The sequence below is a fragment of the Salvelinus namaycush genome, unplaced genomic scaffold (genome assembly GCF_016432855.1).
Source record: "Salvelinus namaycush isolate Seneca unplaced genomic scaffold, SaNama_1.0 Scaffold527, whole genome shotgun sequence".
Lineage (NCBI taxonomy): Eukaryota > Metazoa > Chordata > Actinopteri > Salmoniformes > Salmonidae > Salvelinus > Salvelinus namaycush.
Window position 1 is genome coordinate 61,577 of NW_024061228.1, and position 16,732 is coordinate 78,308.

Consider the following 16,732-nt stretch of genomic DNA (forward strand, 5'->3'; position numbering starts at 1 on the left):
AAGTCTTCTTCAAACTTTCTCCCACCCCACCCCCCCCCCCCCCCCCCCCCCCCCCCCCCACCCACCCACCCACCCACCCATTATAACACTGACAGACTGTGTGGTCATGATGAAGTGTTAGTGTGTGTGTTCAGTCAGTCCGTCCGTTTCTCACTCTCACACTGAGTGACTAAAGCACATCTAATAATAGCAGGTCATCTCAGCGGGTTAGATGAAGGAACTGTGGCATCACAACAGGAAAGTGTCCAGGAGTACAGTTCTGATTTTAATTAAGATGACAAAGACTAATTACAACGTTTTTAAAAGAAAATCACAGATACTGTAGTATACAGTTGAAGCTGTCAGGTCTCAAACTTTCTAAAATACGTTTTGGTTATTCTTTTTTTGTGATTGTTGGTTATGTTTAGTGATGCTTCCATCCCTAAGGTGAAAACTCAGTCAGACTTACAGGGCATATGATCAATGGGGCCTCGTTTTTTACATGTGTATAATAAAAGGGATAGATTTTCTCAGTGAAGGTGCAGCCAGTAAAAGAGTAGATATGTGACGAGGCTTCCACATCATAAAAGGAGACCTCTCCCTTCTCATAATCCACAAACACCCCTACCTTCTGGGGCTTCTCTCTCAGGGACAGAACGGCAACTTTCTTATTGTGGGCCTCGTACGTCTCCCCATCCCAAAACCCCACAGTCCACAATCCATTCCCCGGGGAGAATGTAAAAGACCCCTTCCTGTTGATGGATTCTTTTGCCACTCCTAAAGTCCATTCAGTCTTTTCCTTTACCTGCAACTCATAGTAGAATCTCCCTGAGGAGAAGCCCTCCTTTCCCAGGACACAGATGCCAGCATTAAACCTCTCTGGGTTGTCAGGGAGGTTCTGTGCTCCGTCTCCATACCTCACTTGTTTCCCATCACCAGACACGATAAGCCAGAGATGTGCTGTATCAGGATCAAAAGTCACATCTACTGCACACTGCCTAATTCTCTTCAGCTTGATTTCAGGCAACTTCTCCATCTCTTTATTGAGTGTCTTCCCTAGCTCAGACACAGCTCTCATCACAGTACCCACACACAGATTCTTGTTTACACTGATCTCAGACCAGTTCTTGGTAGGTGGAAGGCTGCAGAGGGATGGAGAACTCCGGAGGAGGTGGAGCTGGTCCTCAGTGTGTGACAACTGATCCAGTTCAGTGCTTTTTCTCTGTAGCTCGGTGATTTCCTGCTCCAACTCTTTGATAAACTCTTCAGCCTGCCTCTCTGCCGCTTTCTGCTTCTTCTCAATCACCTCGATGAGCTCAGCCTGGCTTTTCTCAATGCACCGCACCAGAGCAGTGAAGACCTCCACACTATCTGCTATGCCTTTCTCTGCATCTCTCTTGCTGAGGTCCCCTGAGTGTTTGATCTCCTGAATCTTCTGTTTTCGTTCCCGGATCATCTGCTGCACTTTCCCCTTAGTCTTCTCCAGCTGAGCCTTCCTCTCTCCACACTCTTCCTCTATAGGGACAGTCTTGTGAGTCTTGTGGTCTGTCTCAGTGCAGATCTGACACACACACGTCAGGTCTATCCTGCAGAACATCTCCAGGGGTCTGCTGTGTCTCTGACACACCTTGTCTTCCAGGTTGTCCACGGGATCGATCAGCTTGTGTCTCGTCAAGGCTGCCACTCTCTGATGAGGCTCCAGGTGAGTCTCGCAGTAAGAGACCAGACACACCAGGCAAGACTTCAGGGCCTTGTGCTCACCCTCAGTACAGACATCACAGGACACTTCTCCTGGTTTGGTGAGGTGTAGTTCAACTTCTGGGGTGATGGTTGTGACTTTAACCAGAGACAACTTCCTGAGCTGAGCAGCCATTTTGGAAGTGATCCTATTTACGCTGAGATCAGGTCTCCTGTCAAAAGGTATTTTTTACACAGTGGACACTCACAGAGGTCAGTGGTATCCCACTATCCACTGATACGGACCTTGCGGAAGTTGTGTCCACATGAGAAGGTGACTGGGTCAGTGAACTCATCCAGACGGATGAAACTGGAACTGCTCTTCAGACAGGATAACGCTGGAGGATGCCGTTATTAGGAACAAACCAAAAAAAGTGATGTCAAACTATTGTAATACACAGTTGATTATATTACAGTGCATTCTGAAAGTATTCAGACCCCTCGACTTTTTCCACATTTTGTTACATTACAGCCTTATTCTAAAATTGATTAAAAAATATATATATACTATATATATATATATTATCAATCTACACACAATACCCCATAATGGCAAAGCAAAAACAGGCTTTTAGAAATGTTTGCAAATTTATTACAAATAAAAAATAGATACCTTATTTATATAAGTATTCAGACCCTTTGCGATGAGAATTGAATGGAACCACCAAGACTCTTCCTAGAACTCTCTGCATGGCCAAACTGAGCAATCGGGGCAGAAGGGCTTTGGTCAGGGAGGTGACCAAGAACCCGATTGTCACTCTGAAAGAGATCCAGAGTTCCTCTGTGGAGATGGGAGAACCTTCCATGGTAGAGTGGCCCGACGGAAGCCACTCCTCAGTAAAAGACACATGACAGCCCACTTGGAGTTTGCCAAAAGACACCTAAAGGACTCTCAGACCATAAGAAACAAGATTCTCTGGTATGATGGAACCATGATTTAACTCTTTGGCCTGAATGCCAAGCGTCACGTCTGGAGGAAACCAGGCACTGCTCATAACCTGGCCAATACCATCCCTACGGTGAAGCATGGTGGTGGCAGCATCATGCTGTGGGGATGTTTTTCAGCAGCAGGGACTGAGAGACAAGTCAGGATCGAGGGAAAGATGAACAGAGTAAAGTACAGAGAGAGCCTTGATGAAAACCTTCTCCAGAGCGCTCAGGACCTCAGACTGGGGTGACGGTTCACCTTCCAACAGGACACCAACCCTAAGCACACAACCAAGAGAACACAGGAGTGGCTTCGGAACGAGTCTGGACTTGAACGCAATCTAAGATCTCTGGCGAGGCCTGAAAATAGCTGTGCAGCAATGTTCCCATCCAACCTGACAGAGCTTTAGAGGATCTGCAGAGAAGAATGGGAGAAACTCCCCAAATACAGGTGTGCCAAGCTTTTAGCGTTATACCCAAGAAGACTCAATGCTGTTACCACTGCCAAAGGTGCTTCAACAAAGTACTGAGTAAAGGGTCTGAAAACTTATGTAAATGCTATATTTAAAAAAAAATGTTTTTATACATTTGCAAACATGAAAAAAAACAGTTTTTGCTTTGTCATTACGGAGTATTGTGTGTAGATGGATGAGGAAATTTAACAACTGAGTTAATTTTAGAATAAGGCTGTAACGTAACAAAATGTGGAAAAAGTGAAGGGGTCTGAATAATTTCCGAATGCACTGTATATTGTAAGCAAATGTGGCGAGGTTCTCGCATATAAATCCTTGCACATTAAGATATTTCCTGAAGTTGAATACTCATGTAGTAGGCGGTTAACGTGCACAGGTTTAGTGTGAAATAAATGAATACATATATATATAAATCACATAAACAAACAAGTATTAGCTTAGCATAAGTGTTTGCTTCTTCTCCCTCTCTCTCCTTACCCAAGTCGTTTGTCTTCCAAGCAGGGAAAAAGGGACAGTGATTCTACAACTTTGTTTTCCTTCTTTTGTTCAGGTTTTCCAGTTGAGTTTCACTTCAGCAAAGTGATGTCACTAAGCCCTTCCCTGCCTTGTACCATTTCCTACTAGGTTGACTTCTGCTCTTAAAGGGATAGACCCTCTGAAATTGATGGCACTTTTAAAGCTTGACTCTTTGACTCAAATATAATGGTGGGACAAGGCAAACACATCAGTCCTGTCTCAACTTAAATGGTATCATCAGAATTGACATTGGATAAAAGTACAGACCCAGAGAGTCAACATGGCATATCATGTACTGCAATTGGAGGAACAATGGGAAAGTAATGCTGCTTTGAAATTTGATAAACTTGTAACCCCACTTTTGAGAAATGGCCCTTGAAAAGTTTTGGTTGAGTTTTTACACTTTTTTTGTTCACAACCATTCAGCATTGTTCACACCCTCTGAAGCCTTTTCTCCACCTATCTCTTTAAGGATTCACGCGAGGCCATGTGCTAAACAGAGCGAGTAAGGTAGTGTAGTAAACAATCAAAGATTTCAAGACTAAAAGTGGTGAAAGTAGTAGCCGACAATAAAGAACAACTCCAGGTAAAAATACACTTAATAAAGAACGTAAGAGCCAATCATGTTGGAGGTCAATTAAATAATCAAAACGTGCTTTTACATACCAAGTGTTGTCGTCGTTTCCTTGTAGAGCAGCCACACCGCTGCTTTTGTCACATGAGATGGCAGCAGCTTTCCACCAAAGTGTTTGTGTCCTGGGTGGTGTCCTGGTAATACTATTGCATTATCCTCTGGGTGGCGTCATGGTAATACTATTGCATTATCCTCTGGGTGGCGTCATGGTAATACTATTGCATTATCCTCTGGGTGGCGTCCTGGTAATACTATTGCATTATCCTCTGGGTGGCGTCCTGGTAATACTATTGCATTATCCTCTGGGTGGTGTCCTGGTAATACTATTGCATTATCCTCTGGGTGGAGTCCTGGTAATACTATTGCATTATCCTCTGGGTGGCGTCCTGGTAATACTATTGCATTATCCTTTGGGTGGCGTCCTGCTAATACTATTGCATTATCCTCTGGGTGGCGTCCTGGTAATACTATTGCATTATCCTCTGGGTGGCGTCCTGGTAATACTATTGCATTATCCTCTGGGTGGCGTCCTGGTAATACTATTGCATTATCCTCTGGGTGGCATCCTGCTAATACTATTGCATTATCCTCTGGGTGGCGTCCTGGTAATACTATTGCATTATCCTCTGGGTGGCGTCCTGGTAATACTATTGCATTATCCTTTGCGTAGCTGTTGATGAAGTTCACAACTCGCTGCAAGTCCTCGTGCTTCAGGTATAACCTGTGCTTGGTGTTATGAATCTACAGGTAGCTCAAGCTAACCAGCTAGGTTCAATGTTAGCTAGGTAGCTAACAGTATGCTTTAACATGCAATGAAAACGACTTTCTGACAAAATTTGAAACGTATAAAATCTGAAATGTTTCACGGTCATGGTTGCCATTAGTTTGTAGATGTAATCCGGAGACAGGTGTTTTACACAACAGCCTTCTGTGTTCTCTTTTCGACTCTTTTCGTCCACATTTGCAATCAAAACGTCAGAATTTTCCCACGTCACTTTCTCATACTCTTTCACCGGGCATTCCACTGATTTCAACTCAGTCAACTTCTTCCGTGATAACAACACTGTTGATCTCCGTTTCTTCCCCATCACTGTCATCAGAAGACTCTACAACGTCTGGATGAATGAAAATGTTTTTACTTTAAGTCAGTGATTTCCTCGTCGTCTGATTCATTTTCAGAGTCAGAGAGAGTCAGCATGGTACGATCTTCCTCCAGAAAGTAGTCCATCACAACTTTTTCCCACAGATCTTTTTCGATAGCGCCTGCTAAATTCAGGGCAGAAATCTTCTTGAGAGTAGTAGCAACACTTTTGCAGTTCTCCATGGCTTATTTCTTTCATAAAGCAAAGATTATTCTTCTTCTTTGGAGTTGAACGGCGGTTGACATCCAATATGTTGCATTACCGCCCCCAACTGGACTAATATAAACCCATTATACTTTGTGATACAATTATTATTTTTTAAACAGCCTTCCAACTAACCCTACACTCATTAAAAACCCACTACCCCCTAACACTACTTTGAACCTATCTGCTCCTGCACCATGCCAACGGCCTGGGAGGTCAGCACACCGTGTAAGCTCTTCTGAAGTCAAATCTCGTATGGCCAAATACTTCTCTGTAGCTGCCACCACAACATCTATTTTCTGTGATTTACGTTCCATTTCTGAGGTACAGTTAACCATTGCTATGAACGCTAAGAAGCCAACCTTACTGAAGCATATGTCACTTGTTGGCTTTATCCCTCTGTTCTAGCACAGATCTACTACTCACAAGAATCCTCTCAGGATGCCTCACCCTTGACCCATTCTCTTCTACTTTCTTCACTGCCTCAGCATACGACACCTTCTGCGCTACACTGACTCGAGCCACCTCAACCTGCCTCTCTCGCACTAGACACTTCCAATCCCCAGCAACATGAGCACCCCTACAGTTGACACACAACTTTATCCACCAAAGCTACACAGTCCTCTATCCCATGCCCTCCTGCACACTTCCCACATCTTGGAATCTCCCTCCTACAAACTGCTGAAACATGACCATAAACGTGGCACCTGAAACACTGCAGTGGATTCGGTACAAAAGCTCTAACAGGAAAACTGATATATCCTAACATGACTTTGTCGGGTAAAGACTCTGACTCAACTCAAGGACTCCTCTGTTTCACCACGCTCACCACCGGGTCTGTGTTGCACCAAATGGCAGCATCACAAACACCAGGAATGTTCAACTTCAAATGCTCCACCTCAACACTTAACGCTACCCCAGAAATCACTCCTGGTGCCCTGAACAATGGTGCCCTGTTCCTAAGAGCAAAGCAAGAAACAGATCTTGATCCAAGTTGCATGGCACGGAACACCCGCTCCCTCTGGTCAGAAGAAACACAAACAAATATCACAAGTCTACTACAGGTTACCTAGGTTACCTTCACTGATTCAGCTACACCCAACTCCTTTCTTACCCTCCCTGAAACCACATGGATTCGCCAAAAGGCAAAGATCCACTTTCTCCAAAAATGTCACTCCTACTGGACCAGATTCTTCTTGATCATGTCCATTGATGCCAGGCTCGGGTTCCGAGATTTTCACCACACCTTCCACCTCGCTTAACTTCATTCACTTCTATTTCACCTCCAGAACTTGGTTTGGCACTAGGCTCACTCTGTTTTCACTTGACACCAATCTTCCACATTTTTATCGCCATCTTCTTCAAATCCAACCCCTGCTTTCCTTATTCTCTTCAACCTCTTCCTTCTCCTTTTCCTCCTGCATTCCTCCTCAGAAATCCACCTTTCTGTGTCCATGTCCCAATATTCCTCTTCCCCTCTGACTTTGCTTGCGGCCTGGTGGCGTCCGGACTTAACCCCATCTCATAAACATCCTGCTCACCTCGGAAACGTGTTGTCTCCAGGTGCTGACATTTTGAGAGCATGAGTCTTCTGTCCGATTGAGCGCAAAACGTTTAGTTGCAACAGAAACCGTTTACTCCCTTGTCCAAAAAAACCTCTCGCTAGCGGAATACACATCCTTAAACAATCAGTAGATTACCTGAGCAGCTTATGTTATAGACAGAAGCCTGCGACATGGCAGACCAATCAGAACTCATCTCTCGGCATGTCCAGTCCACCCATTAGCTCAGCCAATCAAATCAAATCAAATTGTATTAGTCACATGCGCCCCGAATACAACAGCTGAACCTTACAGTGAAATGCTTACTTACGAGCCCCTAACCAACAATGAAGTTGAAAAAAATACAAAAATACAAATAAGAATATGAAATAAAAGTAACAAGTAATTAAAGAACAGCTGTAAAATAACAACACCGGTTTGATAGTAGGTGCCCAGGTGCACCGGTATGATAGTAGGTGCCCAGGCGCACCAGTTTGAGTGTGTCAAGAACTGCACCGCAGCTGGGTTTTCACTCTCAACTGTTTCCCGTGGTGATCAAGAATGGTCCATCACCCAAAGGTCATCCAGCCAACTTGACACAGCTGTGGGACCAGCCAACTTGACACAGCTGTGGGACCAGCTAACTTGACACAGCTGTGGAACCAGCCAACTTGACAAAACTGTGGGACCAGCCAACTTGACAAAACTGTGGGACCAGCTAACTTGACACAGCTGTGGGACCAGCTAACTTGACACAGCTGTGGAACCAGCCAACTTGACAAAACTGTGGGACCAGCCAACTTGACAAAACTGTGGGACCAGCTAACTTGACACAGCTGTGGGACCAGCTAACTTGACACAGCTGTGGAACCAGCCAACTTGACAAAACTGTGGGACCAGCCAACTTGACACAACTGTGGGACCAGCCAACTTGACACAGCTGTGGGACCAGCCAACTTGACACAGCTGTGGGACCAGCCAACTTGACACAACTGTGGGACCAGCCAACTTGACTTAACTGTGGGACCCGCCAACTTGACACAGCTGTGGGACCAGCCAACTTGACACAGCTGTGGGACCAGCCAACTTGACACAACTGTGGGACCAGCCAACTTGACTTAACTGTGGGACCAGCCAACTTGACACAACTGTGGGACCAGCTAACTTGACACAACTGTGGGACCAGCCAACTTGACACAACTGTGGGACCAGCTAACTTGACTTAACTGTGGGACCAGCTAACTTGACACAACTGTGGGACCAGCTAACTTGACACAACTGTGGGACCAGCTAACTTGACACAGCTGTGGGACCAGCCAACTTGACACAACTGTGGGACCAGCCAACTTGACACAGCTGTGGGACCAGCCAACTTGACACAGCTGTGGGACCAGCCAACTTGACACCGCTGTGGGACCAGCCAACTTGACACAACTGTGGGACCAGCCAACTTGACTTAACTGCGGGACCAGCCAACTTGACTTAACTGTGGGACCAGCCAACTTGACACAACTGTGGGACCAGCTAACTTGACACAACTGTGGGACCAGCCAACTTGACTTAACTGTGGGACCAGCTAACTTGACACAGCTGTGGGACCAGCTAACTTGACACAACTGTGGGACCAGCCAACTTGACACAGCTGTGGGACCAGCCAACTTGACACAGCTGTGGGACCAGCCAACTTGACACCGCTGTGGGACCAGCCAACTTGACACAACTGTGGGACCAGCCAACTTGACTTAACTGCGGGACCAGCCAACTTGACTTAACTGTGGGACCAGCCAACTTGACACAACTGTGGGACCAGCTAACTTGACACAACTGTGGGACCAGCCAACTTGACTTAACTGTGGGACCAGCTAACTTGACACAACTGTGGGACCAGCTAACTTGACACAACTGTGGGACCAGCTAACTTGACACAACTGTGGGACCAGCTAACTTGACACAACTGTGGGACCAGCCAACTTGACTCAACTTTACAGGTAGCATCAGTGGAAGTTCATTTGCTAATTGTCAATCTAAAAATGTGTTTCGAGTGTTGGCTTTATGGTTTGTATACATATAATATTCATATTACACAATCCGTAGTTTTGGCAAACAAACTAGCAATATAAACTTTTGCTCACGGCCAGGGTGGTGGTGTGCTCCTCCCCTGGCCGTGTAGTGGACCCTTTTGGGCTCAAGAGCACTGGCAAATCTTCCCTAATTTAACTTTCAAGTTATCCTTGGACTGTAACATCATGTTTCACCCTGAGATCTCCTGTGATGTCAAAAACATTGTTAGTCACAAAAAACATGTCTGTTAGTTAGGATCTGTGTGCTTCTGTGTGTGTGTGTGTGTGTGTGTGTTTGTGTCTGTGCGTGCGTGCGTGCGTGCGTGCGTGTGTGCGTGCGTGTGTGCGTGCGTGTGTGCGTGCGTGCGTATGTTTGCAACAAGCTCTTACAATCTCAAGTCAGAATTTTTTCTAAAATATCGAAGTTTGTCAAAACATCACATTTCTAAGTATTTGGTTACTTCTCTGCATCGTTTCAAGGTTAAGTTTAGGCATTAATGCAGAATTCTTAAGGTTAGGCGTTGACTCTGAATGGTTAAGGTAAGGGTTAACATTTGGGATAGGCTTGAAACAAATATGTGGAAAACAACTTCCTATCGCTGGATTCAAAACATGCCACCTTTGTAGCTAGACGCCGAAGCTTACGCCCATCCACCATCCTCTTCCACAAAATCACAGCAAAACCTACTTGAAGGTAACATCTCTCACTGTTGCCCCTAGCGACCGGGTTCCACGTCATCTCCCGACGTCCACAGACATGGAAGGACGTCGAATACTGACTTGCATCACGGGTGACCTGCCCGATGGTTGTCCCAAAATGTTACTTGTGATTAGAGGACAATAGAGCTAGTCTAGAACTGAGCCATGTGGAACGTGTTGTAAAGCGTGTTGTAAAGCGTGTTGTAAAGCGTGTTGTAAAGCGTCAATCATGGAATCTTGAGAATGGCTATAGATGGCTGGATAAGGTGAGAGTTGTACTGAGGATGAAGACTGAGGTGTGTGTGTGTGTGGAGGGGCGGTTGTGTGTGTGTGTGTGTGTGTGTGTGTGTGTGTGTGTGTGTGTGTGTGTGTGTGTGTGTGTGTGTGTGTGTGTGTGTGTGTGTGTGTGTGTGTGTGTGTGTGTGTGTATGCACACGTGTCCGTGTTCATATCTTTGTGTGTGTGTGTGTGTGTGTGTGTGTGTGTGTGCGTGTGTGCATTTGTGTTCCCAGCTAAATCAATACAACTCCCCCTGGCAGACATTACAAAGGACATCACTTCAAAGAGAAGTACAGACCGTCTCATTTCCACAAAGACAAAGACATTCATAGACAAAAGATACAACATACAGACACACTACCTCCTAAAATCCTGGAGCCATGGATAGCACAGAGAGGCCTCTGCCTGTTAGCTAAATGGCGCTAGGCCCTCGTTGGCGAGGTGTTAATATTTGGATGGGTAACACACTACCACACAATGGACAGATACACCTGCAGGTATTATTGTGCTAATGTTGCTGATAAAACTAGGCATGACAGCACCTGTTTTTTTTCTCTAAACCAAAATGCTAGCTTGGTTCACTAATCAAACTAAACATGACAACAACCCTGTCTTCTGTAAAGGACACCCTCCATCTTGACTCTCTGGAAATATAATCAAACTGAACATGACAACAACCCTGTCTTCTCCAAAGGGCACCCTCCATCTTGGCTCTCTGGAAATACGATCAAACTAAACATGACAACAACCCTGTCTTCTGTAAAGGACACCCTCCATCTTGGCTCTCTGGAAATACAATCAAACTAAACATGACAACAACCCTGTCTTCTCTAAAGGACACCCTCCATCTTGGCTCTCTGGAAATATGATCAAACTAAACATGACAACAACCCTGTCTTCTCTAAAGGACACCCTCCATCTTGGCTCTCTGGAAATACGATCAAACTAAACATGACAACAACCCTGTCTTCTCTAAAGGACACCCTCCATCTTGGCTCTCTGGAAATACGATCAAACTAAACATGACAACAACCCTGTCTTCTCTAAAGGACACCCTCCATCTTGGCTCTCTGGAAATATAATCAAACTAAACATGACAACAACCCTGTCTTCTGTAAAGGACACCCTCCATCTTGGCTCTCTGGAAATACAATCAAACTAAACATGACAACAACCCTGTCTTCTGTTGCTGTTTTGGAGAAGGGACTGAGGGTCCCCACGGTTACTGGATAGTGTGTATTTTGTATTTGTATTAATTAAGGATCCCCACTAGTTCCTACCAAGGCAGCAGCTACTCTTCCTGGGGTTTATTATGGATCCCCATTAGTTCCTGCCAAGGCAACAGCTACTCTTCCTGGGGTTTATTATGGATCCCCATTAGTTCTGCCAAAGCAGCAGCTACTCTTCCTGGGGTTTATTATGGATCCCCATTAGTTCCTGCCAAGGCAGCAGCTACTCTTCCTGGGGTTTATTATGGATCCCCATTAGTTCCTGTCAAGGCAGCAGCTACTCTTCGTGGGGTTTATTATGGATCCCCATTAGTTCTGCCAAAGCAGCAGCTACTCTTCCTGGGGTTTATTATGGATCCCCATTAGTTCTGCCAAGGCAGCAGCTACTCTTCCTGGGGTGTATTATGGATCCTCATTAGTTCTGCCAAGGCAGCAGCGTGAGTTTGTGGGGTTTATTATGGATCCTCATTAGTTCTGCCACGGCAGCAGCTACTCTTCCTGGGGTTTATTATGGATCCTCATTAGTTCTGCCAAGGCAGCAGCTACTCTTCCTGGGGTTTATTATGGATCCCCAGTGGTTCCTGCCAAGGCAGCAGCTACTCTTCCTGGGGTTTATTATGGATCCTCATTAGTTCTGCCACGGCAGCAGCTACTCTTCCTGGGGTTTATTATGGATCCTCATTAGTTCTGCCACGGCAGCAGCTACTCTTCCTGGGGTTTATTATGGATCCTCATTAGTTCTGCCACGGCAGCAGCTACTCTTCCTGGGGTTTATTATGGATCCTCATTAGTTCTGCCAAGGCAGCAGCGTGAGTTTGTGGGGTGTGACTGAGACAAAAAAAATCACTGTTCATATTCTGCCAGAGAGCACAGTTGAATTGTTATTGTGATTGTTATGCTGGCGAGTACACTGTCGTGACATGAATCCAAATGTGTGTGTTTGGCTGTAGAAAAGCAACGTTATTTTGGTCGTAGCGTAGCCAGCTTTGCTTCAATAAGACAGATGTTTAAAGCTAAAGCAAGGTGGGTGTTGTGTACTCAGGGTTTAGAAGTGATATAGGAGGAGCCCCAGGGGCTACGGCAGGGGTCACGGTAGTGTAGGCCACAGTGCTACATGTCAGGTTATGATTAATGAATGTGAACTTTACCCATGCACGTACACACACACACCTCCCCCCGCCCGACTGATGGATACAGAGGGGGCCCCTAACATCGAATTCCTATTAGCCTCTCTCTCTCTCTCTCTCTCTCTTTCTCTCTCTCTCTCTCTCTCTCTCTCTCTCTCTCTTTTTTTGATTGACAGGGCGGAACCTTGAGCTATTTGCTTGCATGAAGCAGGGACAGAGACTGGTATTAGAGAGAGAGAGAGACAGGGGAGAGACGGCGAGAGAGACCGATAGGTAGGAGAGTGAGAGGAAGAGAGAGACCAATCGGTAGGAGCGAGAGAGAGAGAGTGAGAGAGACCGATAACCTCTCATCACCCGCACATCACCCTCTCATCACCCCCACATCACCCCCACACCACCCTCTCATCCCCCCCACATCACCCCCACACCACCCTCTCATTACCCCCACATCACCCCCACACCACCCTCTCATTACCCCCACATCACCCCCACACCACCCTCTCATCACCCCCACATCACCCTCTCATCCCCCCCACATCACCCCCACACCACCCTCTCACCACCCCCGCACCACCCTCTCATCACCCCCACACCACCCTCTCATCACCCCCACATCACCCTCTGATCACCTTCTTTTCTTCCACCCTTCCTCTCACTCTCCTCCTCTTCCTCCTCCTCCTCCTCCTCTGCTCTCCCCAAGCTTGTTCACAGGGTTTGACTTGCATGGTGTTAGTGTTCGGCGTCCTGTGTGTGGAGGACAACGATATCATCAGTAGGTGGAAGCTGGAGTCTACACGACCCAGGTCTGTGGGTCTAACCTGTTGGAGTCTACACGACCCAAGTCTGTGAGCCGGAGTCTGTTAATTAACATACTTAGTTTTTTCTTGTACTTTTCTCTCTTGTGATATCTGTTCACTGCAGTTGCCTTGTGTCTGATCTCTTCTCAGCGAGAGGTACTACCTTGCTGTTTTACAGTAATTCAAACACTTTTGCATTTTTACCGTAGACTAATCGCTTCTGTGCTACTTTGGGTTCTTCTGATCCTACCATAGAGATAGTTACTCCTGAGATAGCATCACTCACTCCAGCGCATTCAAACTGCTTTGTGGTGCACGGCATCAGAGCCAAGGTGTGTGTGTGCCTGTGTGTGTGTGTGCCTGTGTGTGTGTGTGTCTGTGTGTGTGTGTGTGCCTGTGTGTGTGTGTGCCTGTGTGTGTGTGTGTGTGTGCCTGTGTGTGTGTGTGCCTGTGTGTGTGTGTGCCTGTGTGTGTGTGTGCCTGTGTGTGTGTGTGTGCCTGTGTGTGTGTGTGTGCCTGTGTGTGTGTGTGCCTGTGTGTGTGTGTGCCTGTGTGTGTGTGTGCCTGTGTGTGTGTGTGCCTGTGTGTGTGTGTGTGCGTGTTTGTGTGCTTTGTGCCTGTGTGCTTTGTGTCTGTGTGCTTTGTGTCTGTGCGTGCGTGTGTGTGTGTGCCTGTGTGTGCCTGTGTGCCTGTGTGTGTGGGGAGGGGGGGGGGGGGGCATCCGTGCATGTGTTATCAGAGGCAAAGTGGAACACTAAGACGTTGCAAAGTACCAAAAAAAGTAGTAAGTAGTTGCTAATTTTTGAGTTTCATTACTCACGCAACATTCTTCCCTTCAAGCAATGTTCTTTTAAGAAGCTTAATCACCTCGTCGCCACTGTAATATTTGTGTTGTGGAGAAATGACCAGGCAGGAGACGGGAGTATAGTTCGTTGTCATTTAGTCAAAACCTCTCGAGCTCTACAGCCCCCGGCACAATAGTGTGCATGTCCATTTCCTATTAGGTGTATTAACGTAACACTGCAGTAATACATCACTGCTTAGTAACAGCATAGTAACTAACGTAAACAGATGTAGATCCCAGATACTACAATGATGAGATTCGAACATGCAACCTTTGGGTTGCTAGACATTTGTGCTATAAGTCCACCCATCGACCCCGACCAACCACTCTCCTATCTTATGTAACCGTACCAAATGTAGCATACTGTATCATACGAATTTGAGTGTCGCGGAATTACGTTTACTATATTGCGTCTAGTCTACGAGACCAGTCTGGGTGGAATGAAGACAAAGTAAATTTTTCATCCAGCAGCTTTAATAAGGAAAGCTTGTCTTTGGAGAGGGAGGAGAGAATTTAATTATTCCATTTACACAAGTGAAAGGGTAGAATTATGTTGAGCCATGTAGACAAGCTGGAAAATGAGTTGATTAAAGTATGGGAACTAATAGCGACAGCAAATAGCTCAACCATTCTGTAATTAATGCCACAGAAACAATAATTAGTGCCATTCAAAACGAAATAATTCAACACTCTCAAAAATTTATATTGCACTTTTATTTCTACCTGTGATGTACAGAAACGTTTCCTAATGGACAGAAAACATTAACTCATCAATTAATTCTAAGTGAACTCTGCCTGGAAGAGCCATCCCTCTTTATCTCTTCCTGAAGAGCCATCCCTCTTTACCTCTTCCTGGAAGAGCCATCCCTCTTTATCTCTTCCTGAAGAGCCATCCCTCTTTAGATACTTCCTGAAGAGCCATCCTTCTTTACCTCTTCCTAAAGAGCCATCCTTCTTTATCTCTTCCTAAAGAGCCATCCTTCTTTACCTCTTCCTAAAGAGCCATCCTTCTTTATCTCTTCCTAAAGAGCCATCCTTCTTTACCTCTTCCTAAAGAGCCATCCTTCTTTACCTCTTCATAAAGAGCCATCCTTCTTTATCTCTTCCTAAAGAGCCATCCTTCTTTATCTCTTCCTAAAGAGCCATCCTTCTTTATCTCTTCCTAAAGAGCCATCCTTCTTTACCTCTTCCTAAAGAGCCATCCTTCTTTACCTCTTCCTGAAAAAGCCATCCTTCTTTATCTCTTCCGAAAGAGCCATCCTTCTTTACCTCTTCCTAAGGAGCCACCCTTCTTTACCTCTTCCTAAAGAGCCATCCTTCTTTATCTCTTCCTAAAGAGCCATCCTTCTTTACCTCTTCCTGAAGAGCCATCCTTCTTTATCTCTTCCTAAAGAGCCATCCTTCTTTATCTCTTCCTAAAGAGCCATCCTTCTTTACCTCTTCCTGAAGAGCCATCCTTCTTTATCTCTTCCTAAAGAGCCACCCTTCTTTACCTCTTCCTAAAGAGCCATCCTTCTTTATCTCTTCCTAAAGAGCCATCCTTCTTTATCTCTTCCTGAAAAAGCCATCCTTCTTTACCTCTTCCGAAAGAGCCATCCTTCTTTATCTCTTCCTAAAGAGCCATCCTTCTTTGCCCCTTCCTGAAAGAGCCATCCTTCTTTACCTCTTCCTAAAGAGCCATCCTTCTTTATCTCTTCCTAAAGAGCCATCCTTCTTTACCTCTTCCTAAAGAGCCATCCTTCTTTATCTCTTCCTAAAGAGCCATCCTTCTTTATCTCTTCCTATAGAGCCATCCTTCTTTATCTCTTCCTGAAAGAGCCATCCTTCTTTACCTCTTCCTAAAGAGCCATCCTTCTTTATCTCTTCCTAAAGAGCCATCCTTCTTTATCTCTTCCTAAAGAGCCATCCTTCTTTACCTCTTCCTAAAGAGCCATCCTTCTTTACCTCTTCCTGAAGAGCCATCCTTCTTTACCTCTTCCTAAAGAGCCATCCTTCTTTATCTCTTCCTGAGAAAGCCATCCTTCTTTATCTCTTCCTAAAGAGCCATCCTTCTTTATCTCTGAGTGTGTGGTGACTGAGTGTGAGTGTGTGGTGACTAAGTGTGAGTGTGTGGTGACTGAGTGTGTGGTGACTGAGTGTGTGAGAGTGTGGTGACTGAGTGTGTGAGAGTGTGGTGACTGAGTGTGTGAGAGTGTGGTGACTGAGTGTGTGAGAGTGTGGTGACTGAGTGTGTGAGAGTGTGGTGACTGAGTGTGTGAGAGTGTGGTGACTGAGTGTGTGAGAGTGTGGTGACTGATGGACTGCTCTCACTGAGCCGCTCAGGCTAGCTGATCATACCCCATCAGAGCCAGTAGAGTGCTGTAGTCAGAGGAGAAGACTACTGGAGATGGGACCTGAACGGGCCTTGGCATGTAATGAGGTCTCAATGACATACTCAGGAGGAGGCAAGTAGCTGGGTCCAGGGGCAGGCAGAAGGTCATACACAGGAGGAGGCAGGTAGCTGGGTCCAGGGGCAGGCAGAAGGTCACACACAGGAGGAGGCAG

The 16,732-nt window shown here is 45.8% G+C and overlaps 1 protein-coding gene across 1 annotated transcript; it reads right to left on the bottom strand.

Moving 5' to 3' along the window:
- Positions 1-244: 244 nt before the first annotated feature.
- Positions 245-1,897, bottom strand: LOC120041753 (zinc finger protein RFP-like; the record flags this gene model as incomplete). Its single annotated transcript, XM_038986616.1, has 1 exon — positions 245-1,897. A coding segment is annotated over one exon (1,476 nt), but the record flags the coding sequence as incomplete, so codon positions are not given.
- Positions 1,898-16,732: the final 14,835 nt, after the last annotated feature.